Source organism: Xenopus laevis, chromosome 9_10L (genome assembly GCF_017654675.1).
Source record: "Xenopus laevis strain J_2021 chromosome 9_10L, Xenopus_laevis_v10.1, whole genome shotgun sequence".
Taxonomy (NCBI): domain Eukaryota; kingdom Metazoa; phylum Chordata; class Amphibia; order Anura; family Pipidae; genus Xenopus; species Xenopus laevis.
In genome coordinates, this window is record NC_054387.1 from 89533837 (window position 1) to 89553365 (window position 19529).

General features: G+C 37.7%; 1 protein-coding gene across 3 annotated transcripts in view; it reads right to left on the reverse strand.

Annotated features, from left to right (window-relative positions):
- nbeal1.L (neurobeachin like 1 L homeolog) overlaps positions 1-19529 on the reverse strand; it is a 98171-nt gene that overhangs the window by 36608 nt on the left and 42034 nt on the right. For all 3 annotated transcript variants that reach the window (XM_018236161.2, XM_018236162.2, XM_018236160.2), the window contains 12 exons: positions 18641-18760; positions 16053-16356; positions 15767-15852; positions 13848-13937; positions 13561-13729; positions 10412-10545; positions 8666-8825; positions 7129-7231; positions 4628-4775; positions 3185-3343; positions 1519-1678; positions 215-300 (listed from right to left, as the gene is read on the reverse strand). In XM_018236161.2, the coding sequence (XP_018091650.1) occupies positions 215-300; positions 1519-1678; positions 3185-3343; positions 4628-4775; positions 7129-7231; positions 8666-8825; positions 10412-10545; positions 13561-13729; positions 13848-13937; positions 15767-15852; positions 16053-16356; positions 18641-18760 (1719 nt within the window). The remainder of the gene's footprint in view (positions 1-214; positions 301-1518; positions 1679-3184; positions 3344-4627; positions 4776-7128; positions 7232-8665; positions 8826-10411; positions 10546-13560; positions 13730-13847; positions 13938-15766; positions 15853-16052; positions 16357-18640; positions 18761-19529) is intronic.

Genomic DNA, 19529 nt, shown 5'->3' on the forward strand with positions numbered 1-19529 from the left:
TTATACAGAACTTACACAAGTACAATATTTTCTACCAGATGATTTTTTTTTCAGTGTGATATCAAGTTTTTCATGCAAACTGTTTTCTAATGCTGTGAATTTCTGTGAATTATCTACTGAAGAGCAGTTTTTGAAATATGTAGTTTAATGCCATGGCATATGCAGTGTGATTATTTTGTATCTGAAACACAAATACTATGCAAAATGAACAAACCTTTCTGCAGACGGCGACTCGTACCGTAAGGTATGTTCTGGTGGACAAATGTACCACAGCCAGCAGGTCCTTGTAATTTACAGGATCTGTTTGAAGGTTGACAATTTAAACTGATTAAGCATTGTGGTGCTTGATCACACACACAGCCTGGTAAAAGGACAGTATTGTTAACCATTTCAATTGTGTCCTACACATAGAGAAATGTTAGGGGAAAATAATAATAAAGCTGATGAAGAATCACAATATGGATTTACTTTCTTATAAATGCTGCAAGAAAACACCCGAATGTTCTTAATGTAAATAAAATAACTACAGCAGAACCCGAACTTTACATTTTCCAGGGACTGCAAAACTGCATAAATTCTGGCTAAACAAAATGTCAGAGATAGGATAAACATAGTTTGCCTGTATGGGAAGCCAAAAAAAGGCATCAATTCTGGGAAAACATAAAATCCAGGGATGTAAAATCGGGGTTCTACTGTATTAGTAGCAATTCACCTATATTAGATCCCTACCGGATTATCTTGCCTGCAGCTTTTATTATTGCTAGGTAAGCATGTATCAATTTTCATTTGTAAACAAAGGTTTTCTGATGCAAATTTCTTCCTTCCCCACAGATGCAATTACAACCACTTTTTTTTTTTTTTTACCAGGGGAACATTTTGCTCCTATTTGTAAATTTCTACAGCACCCCATTTAAAGTGGACCTGTCACCCAGACACAAAAATCTGTATAATAAAAATCCTTTTCAAATTAAACATGAAATCCAATTTCTATTTTTTATTTAAGCATTCATAGCTGTTGTAAGCTCATTTAAAAATCTCAGCTGTTAATCAAATATTGTCTGCCCCTCCTCTATGCCCGTGGCATAGAGGCGGGGCAGAAAATTACTTTCACTTTCAATTCAGCACTTCTTAGATGTCACTGCTCCCCACACATTCCCCCAGTTTTCTTAACCATATAACTGTGTGGCCAGGGCATGGGAATGGACATTGGGTCCCCCATTCTGGTGCACAAACAAAATTCTGAGATGATACAAGGCTTGTCTTAATAACAGTGTCCACAAAATGGCTGCTGCCTGCTTGCTATAATTTTGAATTCCCAGACTGAAGGGAACAAGATTCAAATAATTTATATAGTGTAATTAAAGTTCATTTTGCTTGACTAATCTGATAAAATAGGATTTTGAATAATTTTTTTGGGTGACGGGTCCCCTTTAATACACATTCTTATAATGATTTATCACTTTCCATTTTAGCCCTGATCACCCATATCTTTAAAAATGTTACTGACAGTATAAATACCTGCAGTAAGGATTTGGTTAAGAAGTCCTTTAATCAGTACAGCCGAGATAGATGAATCATTAAGGAGCAAGCCCAGCCCCGAGTATCCCACTTCCCGGAGGCGTATACGTTGCTTACTCTTCTCATAAACTTTGTTACACTTTAGCATCTGCTCGAAAATCTATGGAAAAGATAAATTTTAAGATGATCACGAATTACTATATCTGCAGTTCTATTTCTGTCTCATATGCTGGCCTAAAATATTTTAATAATAGTTAACAATAGGAAAAGGAATAAAAAAATAGTAAACATTCTACACAACAGTCCAATAAATGTAATGAAACACACAGAAATTAAAACTTAACAATTCTGTGCAGAACAGACATCTGCAAAATTTCCTTCAAATCGTTTCATACAAACAATACAAATGCTAACAATAGTTATTATTGTTAATTATAGACTTTTATTTATTTTCCCCTTTCAGTAGATTTCATACATTATTCTGTTATGCTTTTTTTTTTTGGAACATTAGGCAACGGTTTGACCGAGAGACTGGAATATGAATAGGGCCTAAGTAAAAACATAATAAAAAGTAATAACAGTGGGGCATGGTCTGGCTTCCGATGTGAGCACACGCTAGTACAGGAGCTCTGCCAGTAACCCCGCTAATATCCTGATATTACAGCGCCAAAATATACAGCACAGAGCCGGTTAACTTCACAAGCCATCCCTTACACCAGAGGCAAATAATGGGGTACAGCAGGGCGCAAAAAAAAGCATTGGAGGCTAGAGAAGTATGCCCAGGAGGATCCACAAGATGGCTGCGAGGCAGAAAAAGCCGCGAGCAGGCCTAACTCCCCCTGCAACCTGCCATGCGAACCCCAGTTACCTACTGCAGCCCAAGACTCTGTAGCTCCTCCAGAACAAGAGGAACCCACACTGCGAGATTTAATGGCTGAAATAAAAGTTGCCAACTCCACATGCACTGCATTGATACAATCCAAGATTGAGGAAATTAAGATAGACCTCTCAATTATCAAAGGGGACCTGCAAAGGCTGCGGGAGAGGACAACAGAAGTGGAGGCTCGGGTGAGCACCCTGGAAGACAATTACCATGACCTCCCAGAACAATACCGCACAATGGGCAAATTGGTCACCGACTGTGCACTATAGTTACCTCCTGAACGAGGTGAGGAGGATCCCGCGAGAGAGACGCTACGCTACCGAACGGGTGAGCTCCAATACATTTCAAAACCTATTTTGTACTTATTCATGGAGCTAGAGAACCCCTCTGGGACCCATACCCAACAGCTTGGGGCCTCTTATAATGGCAGTGTTGCATTCCAGCAGCAACAATACTCCTTGGAAATGGCTGCCTGGATATGCTGGGAAGTGTAATACAGAAAATTGTCATATGACTTAAAAAAAGCCAAATGTGCAATATTCCAATTGTACTGTGCAGGTCATGGGGTCAGTTAATAATCATTAAGTATTCTGATTAAATATATCAGGCATGTTTAACAACAGCTGGACAGCCCCAGGTGTCAGATACCCTTGGCAAGGTTTTTTTTATTTTATAGACACAAACTAATAAACCATCTGGAATGTAATGTTATGTAATGCACCAACTATAATAAAACCATTTGAGAAGGCTTTGAAAATGATTTAGTAGTGTCAAATACTATACCTTAAAGACAGTTTCTTTCAACCTGTCAGAATATCTCTGATTAAGCAATAACGCATACAGCATGTCAGCACTTCCAGGTTCAAAGAGAAGCAAAAACAGCTGGTCTAGAACTGGGCTGCTGCTAAGGAGATGTAAAATGATTTCTAAAATCCCATATATCTGAAAGAAATAAAATGGTGTGGTAAGCGATAACAAAACAAATGTATCAGCTTTTTTATTAAACAAATCCCTTTAAAGTGAAAGTTAACTATGACAAGATGATTGTTATTTTACATAATTCCCCACAAACCATTACTTTAACGGTTTACAATTTTCTAATAATTTACTTTCTAAAATGTATTTTCATTATTTTCCCCATTTATCATGTTTTACTGTAACAACTCAGTTACCTTTGTAGATGATTCTGATATGTTAAAGGAACAGTAATACAGAAAAATTAAAGTGTTTTAAAGTAATGAAAATATCATGTAGTGTTGCCCTGCACTGGTAAAACTGATCTGTTTGCTTCAGAAACACTACTATAGTTCATATAATCAAGCTGCTGTATAGCAACTGTTGGAAATTGAAAAAAAGTCTATAGGGCACAGGTTAAATAGTGGATAACGGATAACATGTTCTACAGAGCTTATCTGCTATCTGCTGTGAGTCTTTTCTCCTTTGAATGGCTGCCCCCATTGCTACACAGCAGCTTATTTATAAAAACAATAGTAGTGTTTCTGAAGCAAACACAGCAGTTTTACTAGTGCAGGGCACCACTGCATTCAGTGGCGTAACTAGATGTTGCTGGGCCCCACAGCAAATTAATTTTAGGGCCCCCAACATATCCAGTGTTTGTCCTGTTTTACCAATATATGTTCAAATTGCTCATCAATGAGAGCCTCATGGGGCCCCCTGTACCTCCTGGGCCCCCCTGCAGCCGCAGGGTCTGCTTCCTCTGTAGTTACGCCCCTGACTGCATTATAGTTTTATTACTTGCTACTGGTCCTTTAAGATTAGATACATTAGTTGCTGCAGTAGTTTAAGCCCCTACTGGGGCAACTGTTGCAACTGTTACTGTGTTCCCTGGCATTTATTAGCTTACGAGTAAGCACTAGCAAGGAAATTAAACAATATGATTTTTAAAACCTTTAAAAAAAATTATGAAAATAGAAAGCAGTTGAAAAGAGTCACAATTTGCAGTGAACATTTGCAAACAATACGTTTTGAAAAGTGTGATTGTCAGCCGTAATACGAAAGACAAAAAAAGGATAATAATACCAACAAATGGAATTTTAAGCTTGCTGAGATGAAACACAAGTCCCTTTAGAATTAGACTTCTTGCCTCAATGTTAAATTATATTCATGGGGATAGGAAAAGTAGCATTTTTTTAATGTCTTTGGTTCTTAATCCGAAACAGAAAATGCCCCAGAAATTTTAACTAAGTTCCTGTGCCTCATAAGTACCTGTTCCTCATCAGTGATGGCCGTTATATATCCAATAATACTCTGAATTTCCTCTGGGGTTCCACCCTTGCTGAGAAAATATTTTATTAATCCAAATAATGATGTTCTTATTGTTGTCAGATCATCTCCTGTTAACGTATTTTCTTTACTGATAATTCAAACAAAAGAATTGTTAAAATTTTACTAATAGACAATTCAGATTTTTTAAAAATACATTTCTCAACCTATTTATGGTGTCTATAAATTGTTGTCCATTGGGATAAGTTATAGACCTCAAAGTGTATTAAAAGTAGAAGTTTATCTTAAAATGAACCTTTAGATAAAATCTGTTTTTTAAATTATGATTTGCAATGAATAATATACATGGGACAGTAAAAAGGCAAAAAAACTAATTTGCCTAAAACCAGCACCATGGCCCTCTATTGGGTTTGCCCATTAATGCCAAAATCTTTGTAGACATTAACCAAATAAATAAATAAATAAACAGTATGTCATTCCCGTGTGATATTTATTTATATAATACAAGCCCCAGATGCCTGCCTTATTTGCCTAAAGGGTAATCTGGCCCTACTGGTCCCTCTCACTTGTCCACAGATTTGGAAATCTGAAATTTTTTAAAAAAAATATGGTGAATGTGATCGAACTCATACTTGCTCACTCTACTGATGGATGAATGTAAATGATTCCTTTTTTCTCTCATTTGGCCTTGAACCCATAACTTTGTAAGATTTATACTATAATATAGGTGCCATTAAGTTTATGTATTTTTATTATGTTTAGTATCTCAAGTAATATTAAACTACAAGAACTGGAGTACTGATATCTTACTACAGTGTACCCACACCGAATATCCTTATATCTATAGCAGGGGTATCCCCAACCTTTTTTACCTGTAAATTAAAAAATGAGCACAAGCTTTGAGGCCACTGGGAGCAACATCCAATGGGTTGGTGAGCATGTTGCTTTTGAGCACTGGTTGGGGATCACTCATCTATAGTATACCTTTGGTGTGTCTGTAAGTTATAAACAGCACAGGTCTGACTGCTTATTTTTACTTATATGTTAGCATATATCTGCACATATAACTTCTGTATTCAATTCTGTATGGCCCTTGGGTATTGTATTTTTTTTAATTTTAAATAGAGCAATAAATATTTTCATGAAATTTCTTAAGTTGTTTTTGAGTTAATTATTCTGGTGCTAACCAAACTTTTTATGACTGGTATATACGGGACTAAACAGCCAATTTTACAGAACTTCCTATATTTATTAATCCTCAACATTCAGTTTTAGAGAAATTCTCCTATCCTATTCATACCTCCTTACTAGTCACTGACCCGAAAAAGATTAAAAGGAACAATTCAGTGTAAAAATAAAAACTGGGTAAATTGAAAGGCTGTGCAAAATGAAAAAATGTTTCAAAATGTAATCTATAAAGATTGCAGTGACTGGATGTGTAACACAACAGAACAAAACACAACTTCCTGCTTTTCAGCTCTATAACTCTGAGTTAGTCAGTGATGTGAAGGGGGGCCAGATGGGACATAACTGTTCAGTGAGTTTGTAATTGATCCTCAGCATGCAGGTCAGATTTAACAGCAAATAGTTATGCCTCATGTGCCCCCCCCAAGTCACTGATTGGTTACTGCCTGGTAACCAATCAGTGGAAAACAAGAGAGCTGCAAAGTAGGCAGTAGTGTTCTGGCTATTATTATTATTATTTTTATTATTATAGATTTAGATTTTTGGCTAAATAACTATATTAGAAACATCTTTTACTTTGCACAGCTTATCTATTTACCCAGTTTTTATTTGAACAATTCCTTTAACAGTATAAATTAAAAATGTACATTAGTCTTATTTAATATACACCATTCTTAAGGTTAAAGTGGACCTGTCACCCAGACACAAAAATCTGTATAATAAAAGTCCTCTTCAAACTAAACATGAAATCCAATTTCTATTTTTTATTAAAGCATTCATAGCTGTTGTAAGCTCATTTAAAAATCTCAGCTGTCAATCAAATAATGTCTGCCACTCCTCTATGCCAGTGGCATAGAGGCGGGGCAGACAATTACTTTCACTTTCCATTCAGCACTTCCTACATGTCACTGCTCTCCCCACATTCCCCCATTCTCTTTACCATTTAATTGTGTAGCCAGGGCATGGGGATGGACATTGGGTCCCCTATTCTGGTGCACAAACAAGATTCTGAGATGATACAAGGCTTGTCTTAATAACACTGTTCACAAGATGGCTGCTGCCTGCTTGCTATAATTTTGAAATCCCAGACTGAAGGAAGCAAGATCCAAATAATTTATATAGTGTAATTAAAGTTCATTTTGCTTGACTAATGTGATAAAATAGGATTTTGAATAATTTTTATTTAAACATTTAAATAAAATGTGTACTTAAAAAGACAAAACTAATTTGTTTTGAGCCGAGAGAAAGCGAGCAGTACTAAAAGTCTCCAAATATCACTTGAAACAAAGATCCCATACCTGTAATAGATTCTGATTGTATCTAAGAGAAACTGAATGCCATATTTCTTTCTGAAAAGTTTCCTGCTGTCCTTAATAATAGTGGAAACATATTGTATGTGCCCTGAAAATAAAAATATAAAACCCATTTTAATCAAGATGCAATTCTTCAGTCGATCTCCTCAGATATAGCAGGCACATCAGCATTTACCTAAACCTTGGGTATAGCTGCTACATTTAAATGATGAATGCACTAGTGCTTTAACAGCTATATGTGTGTCTGCCACATTTAATGAAAAATAAAAAGTTTTACGAGGGATTTCTGGATCAGCAAAAAAAAAAAAAAATCTATCAAACCAACTAAAGTACCATCCAGTAAGGGCACCTGCAATAATGTGTCTTCTATAGATTTGGATCAACAGTAATTAATAGTCTAAACTTCTGTCTAGGCAGGTCTGAGGGAGCCGTTATGTTAAGCAGATCAGAACTGTTGGGCACCACAATGGCCTAGTGTGTAGCTTTCACTCCCTCAAAAAGCATACAGGCATGTTAAAGGAGAAGGAAAGCTATCAATGCAGTTTATTGCCAATAGATTAGACACAAAAGTGCATTGTGTCTAATTCTTTAGAATTGTTTTCCATACCTGAGTAAACCGCTCTAGACACTGTCTCTGTAAGTTTAGAATAGCAGCTGCAATATTAGCCTGTCTCTTCCTACTCAATCATAGCTCTGAGCTCAGATTACAGCAGGGATGGAAGGAGGGAGGGGAGAGGAGAAAACTGAGCATACTCAAGCCCAAGCCCTCGATGTTTAAGCTGAAAACAGGAGGTCTGATACAGGGTTTACTGGTGTATTTATATTGACCTTTCTGATATAGCTTACTTAGTTTTAACCTTTCCTTCTCCTTTAAATGGCTCCTGATAAAATTGACCCTGCTCTGTGTAATGCAATAGGGGCCTTAAAATTTAAGTTTCACTGGGGCAGGGACGGATATGAATGATGTAAAAAAAGTGCTCTGGAATATGCCAGCACTGTATAAATAACAGATAATAATAGTTATCTGTTGTATTCAGTTTCAGCTTTCAACAGAAACTACACCAAATGGGGGTACTGTAAACGTCAAAAGGTTTGCACTAGGCTTAATTGGCAGGTAGCATTTACGGGTTACCCGTTTCACAGAATATGTTTGGTTACTGTAGGTTACTTGATTTCACATTACTCCCTTTAGGTGCAATTTAGGTTGTATGCTGGAGAGCTGGATTTGATTATGAAATGATTATGCACGTCAAAAAATCAGACATACTGCGCAAAATGGATCTTTAAAAAGTTGTTGGAGGGTCACATGCTTCTATTGGGCTTCCAGCTGGACACCAAATAAGTCTGATCCCATTAATAAATATAGCTAATGAGGAACGTATTTCAGAAATATTATCAAGAAATGAGGTAAGTAATGCTAATGAAATGTTTGTACAAAACCACATAACTAACACATTTCCGCATAAAATACAGTAATGTTACATTACAGAATGTATACCCGCTTGAATAAAGAAAAACGTACCAATTCGAAAAGGGAAATCACCTCGATTCCAGATACGGAAATCAAAGAGTAGGTACTGGTACATCTGCTGTAACAGTAAACTATTCTTTTCCACAGACACCTGCTCAATGAGTAGCTGTACAGCCATGAGGACATTTACATCCATTAAGTTGCCTGATACCTAACGAAACAAAATATTAAAACACATTATACTTATATTGACATGTTAAATATTATTATCTACTGTTGTATCCAAAGATATGACAGATAATCAAGAACCAATTGTATTTGAAATGTAAAATGGATGTCAATGACTGGGTGCATGACTATGTAAATTAGTGTCATACTAAGGGAAGGAGATCTGCACGCTAAACACGTGAATTTTTCACATGGTCTAAGCGCATATGATTTTAAAGTTTCAGCTGTGCAAGACACTTGGATTTGGACCGAATCCTGCTGAAAAAGGCTCAGATGTATCTGAACTAAATCCAGGATCCTGTGCAGCATATTTGAAGTGGTTTACCCCCACTACAGTTTTGAATGTCATGCAGATTTCATCCATATGCAATCTAAATTCTTTCATGAATATAATAAAAGACACTGTTTGCCCACCGATTTATTCACTTTTAGTAAAAGTATGGAGGCAAATAGAAAGCAATTGAAAATAGTCTTTATTTTTTATTTGTAAACGTTTTTCTAATATTGAAGTTTAAAGTTTCATTTGGCACCTTCTCATGTCTTTCTAAAGCAGCTCTGGTATAGGGGGGTCACTGACTCTGTGACTGTTCTAAAATGCTGTTTTTTGTCAAAATACCACAGAGTCTACTGAGAAATGTATCACCAAATTTAGCAAATTGTAACACTTCAAAATCTGCACCTAGATTACAGAGCTGCCAGACTGAGGAAGGAAATAGTGATGTGAGGGTTACTTTTCCCTCAAACTGCACCCAGCCCACACCCTCCCAACTGTAACCCAGCCTGGCCTGCTCAGTCCTGATCGTGAGGTCACTGAGGGCTGGGGCGGGCGTCTATAAATAGAAGGGCTGGAAGCCGGCAGTGTGCGGTTGTGGGCAGGGAAAGTGTAAGGGAGCGACCCAAAGATTTTTTTGCAGGCTGGCCCGCACATCACTAAAAGGGACATAAACCTTTAAACTTCAATTTTGGCAAAATGGTAAAAAATAAAACGCAATTGATAAAAGTCTTTGCATAAGGTGAACAATCTGAAAACAAATGAACTGAAAAAAAGAGATTCTATCTTAAAGGAACTGTTTAGTGTAAAAATAAAAACTGGGTAAAGACTAGGTAAAATAAAAAAAAATTCAGTATAGTTAGCCAAAATGTAATCTATTAAGGCTGGAGTGACTGGACCAGAAGCCAAATTCTTGCTTTTCAGCTCTCTTATTAGTTACTAGTTATTAACCAATAAGAGACTTGAGAAGGGGCCATATAGGTCATAATAGTTTGTTTTTATTTTTTACACTGGACTGTTCCTTTAAGGGTAATGTCACACCTGGAGATTCAGGGAGTTTAGTCGTCCGAAGTAGCCTCAGGCCACTTCGGAAAACGAAGCATTGCGAGTGCCATGCCGCAGTAGTTTTTTCATTGTAGTAGACGGAAGACGGGGAAGCAGTTCGGCAAGATTAGCCAAAGAAGAGGCGATTAGTTGGCGGGCGACTAATTCTCCCCGAATTTCACATTGTGACCTTACCCTAAGAGGCATAGAACTGGTGGCTAAGGGAAGTGTAAAATATGGTAAAAGAACCATACCTTCTGCAGCAAAACTCCTAGAGTAGCAACTCCATGGGAGTGAATGAGAATTTCCTGGTTGATTGGATGTCTCTGAATGAGGTGTTTTATCAACAAAATAAAAGTTGCAACAATGTTCTTTTCCAAACGAGCCTCTGCAACAAATTATTAGAAATTTTTGAACAAAGAAAAACAGAAAAGGGAAAACCTCTCTGAATTATCAGTCAATATTTCTCATCTAAAAATCATCGTAGCATTTTATCAGCCAGGGCCAGATGGGCAAGACTTTCAGATATGAAATACATTTCCGAATGGGCCTGGTTGGACTCTTCTGTACAGTGAAGTGCTGCAGTGAAGGAAGTATTAGCTGAGAGAAGTAGTTTATGAGAGAAAGTGACAAATGCTTATTGGGTTGTCAGATTCCTTGACTATGTACAGCAACAGCCATTTACAGCCAATATTATTTAAAGGGGCTTGTCTACCAACAGAACCCCTGCCTGCAACAGCAGAATTCTGCTTACTCATGGGGAGAGATTAGAGCTGTAGCTGTAGTTCATTAGCTCAGGGAGTCTCTCCTCTACTATACAACACAAAGACTGGAGAAGCTCAGCATGTAAAAGAAAATCATGAGATACTTGCCAGAAGTACCATGTGACCAAATCACAGTATGAGAAGAAGAAAAAAATCTTTAATACAAGAAAATCCTTTATAAAGCATCCAGTTTTACCAGTGTACAGCAAAATGCCTTTTGTGCATGGACGAACAAAAGTGTATGTTACTCATTAGTGTTTACAAACTATTAGGGATGCACTGAATCAAGGTTTCAATTCGGGATTCTGCCTTTTTCAGCAGGATTCTCTCTCATGTCCCTAATTTACACATGCAAATTAGGGTATTCGGCTGAGTCTTTCACAAAGGATTCAGCCGAATCCTAAAATAGCGGATTTGGTGCATCCCTACAAAGCATTCATTGACAGTATAACATGTGGAGTAAATTTAAGCGATTAATAATCATTCAAAAGTAGCTCATCTGCAGAATGTTTATTTTGATGACTGATAGAGATCAAACATATCCTATATACTAACCGAAGGCCTATCTATGTCCCGAGTGGAGGGGAGGCAGATGCGCACGCAACTTCGGTTAGGATCTATGAGATGCGCGCGCAACTTCAGCCGAAAGACATAGATGCGGCCTTCGATTAGCAGATGTGCTGGAAGGTTAGGATCAGAACAGGTTAGGATCGGGGAGGCAGATGCGCTGGAAGGTTAGGATCTAGGGAGGCAGATGCGCTCACCGTCTCCTTCTGCCTCCCGCCGCCTCTTCTTTCCTGCTCACTCAGGCGGCGACCGCTGGAAGGTTAGGATCTAGGGAGGCAGATGCGCTCACCGTCACACTAGGGGAACCGGTTGCGTACCTGCACGAAAGTCTGTATAAGCGTCGGCCATCTTGCTACTCCTCTGCGACTTTGTCATCCGCCCACTGCCAAATCCGCCCACTAAAGTCTGTATAAGCGTTGGCCATCTTGCTACTCCTCTGCGAGTTTGTCATCCGCCCACTAAAGTCTGTATAAGCATCGGCCATCTTGCTACTCCTTTGCAAGTTTGTCTAATGGCGGCGCTAGCGTCACTCTAGGAGGGGAACCGGTTGCGTACCTGCACGAAAGTCTGTATAAGCGTCGGCCATCTTGCTACTCCTCTGCGACTTTGTCATCCGCCCACTGCCAAATCCGCCCACTAAAGTCTGTATAAGCGTCGGCCATCTTGCTACTCCTCTGCGAGTTTGTCATCCGCCCACTAAAGTCTGTATAAGCGTCGGCCATCTTGCTACTCCTTTGCAAGTTTGTCTAATGGCGGCGCTAGCGTCACTCTAGGAGGGGAACCGGTTGCGTACCTGCGTGGGTGGCCATTTTTAGCAAAACGGGCTATATTATCTCCAAAAAATATTGATGTTGACATGATAAACAACCAAGTGATTGCATTACTTCCTGGACAAAGCTGTGTCTTTCTGAGTACTGACTGTATTGATTCTGAAGACGAAAGTGAGAAACTTAACTTCCCATTAGAATATTTAAACACTATCAACAATGCTGGATTACCACAACACAATCTTATACTCAAAGTAGGAACAATAGTCATGCTGTTAAGAAACCTTAAGGGTAGGGGCACACGGCGCGATTTCGCCGCGATTCTGCGCTAAGCGAGTTGTCGCTGCGTTTTTTAAGCCGAAATAGCTTTGCTAACTTTGGCGCTGGCGTCAATGCAAATCGCGGCAAAATCGCTGCGCTAATTCACACGCGGCGATTCGTTTTCTATTGTCGTCCGAAGTTGCCTCGCTGAGCGTTTCCGGGCGACAGTAGAAAAAGAATCGCCGCGTGTGAATTAGCGCAGCGATTTCGCCGCGATTTGCATTGACGCCAGCGCCAAAGTTAGCAAAGCTATTTCGGCTTAAAAAACGCAGCGACAACTCGCCCAGCGCAGAATCGCGGCGAAATCGCGCCGTGTGCCCCTACCCTAACACTAAGCAAGGTTTATGTAACAGTACACGGTTGGTTGTGAAGAGCATGAGACAAAATGTTATCAAGGCAGAAGTGCTTACAGGATCCCATAGCGGTGATACTGTTTTGATTCCCAGAATTGACCTTACCAGTTCTGACCAGGAATTACCTTTTAAACTTAAACGACGACAATTCCCCATTAAGGCTGCATTTGCCATGACAATCAACAAATCACAAGGACAAACATTGGATAAAGTCGGCATTTACCTATCTGAGCCTGTGTTTGGTCATGGTCAACTTTATGTTGCATTTTCAAGAGTGCAGCATTCATCTGATGTTAAAGTCAAGATTTTAAGTACAGCTCACCAGGGAGAACTCATTCAAGGACAGGAGAACATTTTCACAAAAAATGTTGTTTATAAAGAAATTTTTCAGTAACACTTTACTACCAATAAACTCAAAATTTAAGAATTCTAATAGCAGATAGGTAATAACAAGCAATAGGCACAGATTCACTCTACATCCCCACAAATTAGCGTCGCCAGTTGCTGCCTGGGGATGCCGAGTGAATCAGCACCCATCGCATTTTGCTACCTCACTGTTGTTACCATTCTTTCATTAACGATTCTTTAGAGAATCGGGGGTTTACTGGTTATAACTAAACCTTTTCATTACCTGAAGCTTTAGTTGAGGATAAAACAACAAAGTCCCCTTCTATAGGTGTCAGATGTTCAGTGACAGTAACACACAAGTCTGTTTTTTCACATGGAAGTTCATTTAAACAGCTGATTTGCTCCAACAGGGGAAACAGTGAATTTAAACCACCAATGCAGTTTATCATGTCCTGAAAAAAATCACAGCATGAAATCTTGATCCCAGGGACAAACAATGCAACGTACACTATTAAATATAGCAAGGCAGCAATAATAATATAAAACAATACAATTAAATGAAATATATACCTTAATGTCCCAATTCACAACTTTGTTCCCAGTTAGTCTTCCATGCAAAACATTAGATGATAAATCCAGGCAGATGGGATTTTTGCAAGCCTGTAACAAAGGAATTAACAGTATAATGATGTATATTATGCTTCCAAAACAAACATGAATGTGAGATGTTGTTCTGTCATATTGAAAGTAAGTCCGCATTTATAAAATAAAATGGATAAAATGGAACTTGGGGGAAATCTTGCTTCTTGAGAAAGACAAAGCTACAACCAAAGTGTCCAACACTGTATTCTTATTTTCCTGGTTAAATCATAATCCTGGTTAAATCATAATCAATATTATGATTACTCAGAAACAAATGCTTCACAGCTATTAGAGTGAGAGGTCTATACAAGGATTATTTATGGTGTTCATTACTTTAGAGTGTTTTTAAAAAATAAAATAGGCTAATGCCACAAATGGCAAGCATTTGTACCAGAAGTTTTAATGTGAAAAAAGAGGTGTCTTTTCTCAGTAAAGTAAATTGCTACATGTGCAACTGACCTAAGGATAACAACACAAAAATGTATTGTATTTTTTCTTAGTTCCTGTGTATTATTACAATTCTTTGCCCATAAAACACACAATTTTTGTGGATCAAAACTCATTAAAGGACTCAACCATATGTATACATTATTCAGAAAACTCTGAATTACGGAAAGGTCATCTCCCATAAACTTTATATTATCCAAATAATCCAATTTAAAAATGATTTCCTTTCTCCTTTACTTGAACCCAACTAAGATATAATTAATCCTTACTGTAAGCAAAACCAGCATAGTGGGTTTAATGTTTACATAATTTTCTAGTAGACTTAAGGTATGAAAACCCAGATTATGGAAAGATCCATTATCCGGAAAAACCCAGGTCCAGAGTATTCTGGATAACAGGCCCCAGACCTGAATAAATGTTTCTAGTTCTGAAAAGACATGTAACTGCACTTAATGCATAATTTACCAAGTCTCTTATCAGCAGACATACTAACACAGGAGAGGGCTGACATCTTTTAGGGCAGTGGCTGACGGGGAGATTTGTCGATAAAAATGCACAACTGCGGGTGACAAATCTTCCGAAAATACTTCTCCATTGGAAATAACTGAAATTGTTGGGAGTAAAACCAACACATCGCTAGGTTTGTTAGAAGTTGCCCGTAGTTGCTTCGTGAGGAAACTTCAGGCGACTTTGCAATATGTTGGTTTTACCACCAGCAATTTCAGTTATTTCAAATGTAGAAGCATTTTCAGGAGATTTGTCACGCGCATAGATAATCGCGAACGACAAATCTCCCTGTCGGCCACTGCCCTTAAATGTATGTTATGGAGAAGCATTTGAAAATTGTGGTCTACATATAAACAATATATTTTAAAATTAGGGAGAATATGTTACAGGTATTGGATCCGTTATCCGGAAACACGTTATTCAAAAAGCTCCAAATTAAGGAAAGGCTGTCTCCAATAGACTCCATTTTATCCAAACGATTACATTTTTTTAAAAGTATTTCCTTTTTTCTGTAATAATAAAACAGTACCTTGCCCTTGATCCAAACTAACATGTAATTAATCCATATTGGAAGCAAAGACAGCCTAGTGGGTTTATTTAATGTTTTACATTTATGAAGACAAAAGTTATGGAAAGATCTGTTATTCGGACAAACCAAGGTCCCGAGCATTCTGGATAACAGGTCCCATTCCTATATTCTTTATGCAGTACAGACTCAACAACCATAAAAATGTAATGGATTACATACTAATGGTACAGCAGCCCTAAAATTAAACATTTAATCATCTGTACTCCTGTGAGGGTGTCCAGACAACCAGACACTGCCTGAAGCTGCTATGGGCAAACAGTCACTGACCTAAAGGAACACAAATTACTGACACAGTCTGGCTCACCTTTGGTGTGTAGTAGAGAAGGAGCTTAGCGGGTAAGTCTGTCAACTCTGATTCTTGCGATTTCCATGGACTCAGGCTGTTTGGACCTAGAAAATACATTGTTTCTCTTTTAGCAAAGAGAACATTTTGCAGGGCACAGCAAGCCAAAAGGCTGATTTAGAATTTCAAAACTTGTTTCAGTTACTTCAATGTTTATTAAAATGACCGGCCAGCCTTTTAACCATTGTAGCCAACAAGAAGTAAAAAAAAACGTGTAAAATATGTTGTAATATTCTGTGATACATACCAGCCAAATAAAGAGTCTTCACCTGTGAGGCTTGCAACACATCATGGAAAATAAGAACAGACCCAAGATGTCCCTCCAGTGATGTTGGAGATCCCCATTCACTGTCCTGTGTCCCTGCCGATATTAATTTTGTCACACCATCAGTCTTTCCATGCGTGCCACTCCATGAAGGAGAAGACAGAATTCCACCCAATGATGTCCTAGTGCCTGCACTTGGAGGAGATATGGGTGGGTCTGGGATCTGAGAGGGTGGCGGAGTATTCGTTCTCTGGCCAGCAGACCCAATACAACAAGACGTGAAAGCCTGAGAATGTGTTGAAAAAAAATTAACCAAATTAATTTAAAATAAGAAAGTGAAATGCACATTTAAGGAAATATTTCAAATAAATCACTGATCTGTAAAGTAACTTTAAAATTGAAATATTCCTTTCCCCCTTTCCTTGACTAGTCTAGAATTATTGGTGCTTTTCTCTCATGTGAAATAAATGTGCAAATTATAACAGTTTCTTTCACCTTGGTTAAGTATTGTTTAAAAACTATAATTGTTCTTAAAATGTTTCCTGATCTTTTCTGTGTACAGCATTTCACACCTTTATGAATAAACATAATATTAGAAAATTCTATTGCTAAAAATGAAAAAAAAGGTGGTTGTGACCATTGTGGTAAAGCCATAAAACTATTGTAGGGTAAAGAAAACTACATTTTTGCTACATTTTCTAAATCTCTCTGTTCACCTTCCAAACAATTTTTTTTTCAGTTCAGTTGTTTTTAGATTAGTTGGGGATTAGTTGTTACAATTTGTAACATCAGTGTTAAGTCCCTCCTTCCTTGCCAGGATTTCAAATGATGCAGAAAGAGAAGTACCGATAAACAGCTGGATTTCAGCACAGAAAATGGCATTTATTTATACTTTTTGAACAAACAGGTAACTGAGATGGATGTATTAGGGGTTTCTATGTTATGTGGGCCTCTTTATCAAATTTTGGTTTTGGAAGTAGGATTTCCCATTTAATGAAACTCAGGGATTCTGCTCAGCAGAGACAAAGATAAGAAATGTATCAACTAATGTATCAATTTAGAATAGAGCTGCTTCAGAAAAACATATGAAACTTTAAATTTCAATATTAAAGGGATCCTGTCATCAGAAAACATGTTTTTTCAAAACGCATTAGTTAATAGTGCTACTCCAGCAGAATTCTGCACTGAAATCCATTTCTCAAAAGAGTAAACAGATTTTTATATATTCAATTTTGAAATCTGACATGGGGCTAGACATTTTGTCAATTTCCCAGCTGCCCCTGGTCATGTGACTTGTGCCTGCACTTTAGGAGAGAAATGCTTTCTGTAACTGAATGTGTCTCAGTGAGACATGGGATTTTACTATTGAGTGTTGTTCTTAGACCCAGCAGGCAGCTGTTATCTTGTGTTAGGGAGCTGTTATCTGGTTACCTTCCCATTGTTCTTTTGTTTGGCTGCTGGGGGGGGGGGGAAGGTTGGGGGTGATATCACTCCAACTTGCAGTACAGCAGTAAAGAGTGACTGAAGTTTATTAGAGCACAAGTCACATGACCAGGGGCAGCTGGGAAATTGACAATATGTCTAGCCCCATGTCAGATTTCAAAATTGAATATAAAAAAATCTGTTTGCTCTTTTGCAAAATGGATTTCAGTGCAGAATTCTGCTGGAGCAGCACTATTAACTAATTCATTTTGAAAAAACATTTTTTTCCCATGACAGTATCCCTTTAAAAAAAGAAAATACCAGAAAATACAAGTTACTAAAGGAATTTAAAATATCTAAATAACTTGGCCTTATGTGTTCTATGTAAATTGTGTGCACAGTTTTTGTGTGTACTGGTCCCGAAATTTGTGTGCACACAGCTTCGAGGGAACATTGCTGGTTAGCCCATTGCATACTTATGGAGAGAAGTATATTCAGTCTTGATTAAAAGCAAGCTACTGGTGAACAGGTAATAGTGCTGTATTATTTAATGCAATTCTAAGTGAGCTCACTAAAATTATTCAGTTCAAAGCAGTATTTTTATAAATATATATTACTGTGTGTGTGTGTGTGTGTGTGTGTGTGTGTGTGTGTGTGTGTGTGTGTGTGTATACCTAATGTGTTTATTATGCACTATATTTATATAAAACTATATATTTGCTTCAGAAAGACTATTATAATTTATATAAAAAACGAATAGCCATGGGGGTAGCCATTGTGGATGGGTAAGGCAATAAGGCACGTTTACATAGTAGTTAAGGTGTGTAGAACCAATAGTTTAGGAAGGTAAATAGGGGTCCAAATGCAATTCAAGGCTATCTACAGGACTAAAGAAGACATTGATCATTCTCTTGTGGTGCTTAGAAATAATTTGTATCCACTAAATCACCAGATACAAAACTTTAAATATTGAAAAAATATTTACATTTTTAACAGGCAGCGATGTGAAATATGTTGGCGCTATATAAATACATGTTAATAATTATAATAACAACAACAGTACTGGTCCTCTAACTAATGCCCATATGATCATTCCATAAGAGAAAATACTTTTATGTAGCAGTACAGACTGTTTAAACTTTACTTACTTCATGCATCGAAGGAAACTTGAGAGGGGCAGAGACTTTCTGCTGGCCATTCACATAGATATATACAAAGCTTTGTCCAAACGGTCTTTTTCCAGGCACATGAACAATTGTAACATTATGCTGTTGCAGGTGACAAAAAAACAATCTTATTAAATAAATATAACAAAAGTTATTTACAATACATTTAAATGCGGGATACCTAGCTGTAAGCTGTAAATAATAACTGAGTATTTCTAAGGCCATTGCCACATGGTGCCGATTCCCAGCCTGCGTATAAACACAGGCAGAGATTCAGGCTCGCTCCTGTGTCTGAAAAGAGAGGCATTTTATTGGCCTTGGTAAACATGCAGAGTGGATTTTGCCACAAAAAATTACATACTTGAGCATTTCTGAGCAAAAAAACGCCTCCATGTTTGTACCAAGGGCCACAAAGAGCTTCTCTCTGCAAACACAGGAGCAAGAGGAGGTCAGCCGATTGACTGATTGATTGGCCTGCATATGCACCGCATGGTATAGGATCCCTTTTCTGGAAACCCCAGATTACGGAAAGGCCATTTACCATAGACTCTATTTTAAAAATGATTTCTTTTTTCTCTGTATTAATAAAACAGTAGCTTGTACTTGGATCCAAACGAAGACATAATTAATCCTTATTGGAAGCAAAACTAGTATGTTGGGTTTATTTAATGTTAACATGATTTTCTAGTATAGGTATACAGATTCAAATTACAGAAAGATCCGCTATCTGGAAAAACCCTGGTCCTGAGCATTCTGGATAACAGCTACCATGCCTGTACTAACGGAGTTTGGCATTAATTTAGACAGTTTTAAACCATTTTAAATATGACATTGGTCCCTAAATATACATAGATCTAAAGAAGGGCTAGTT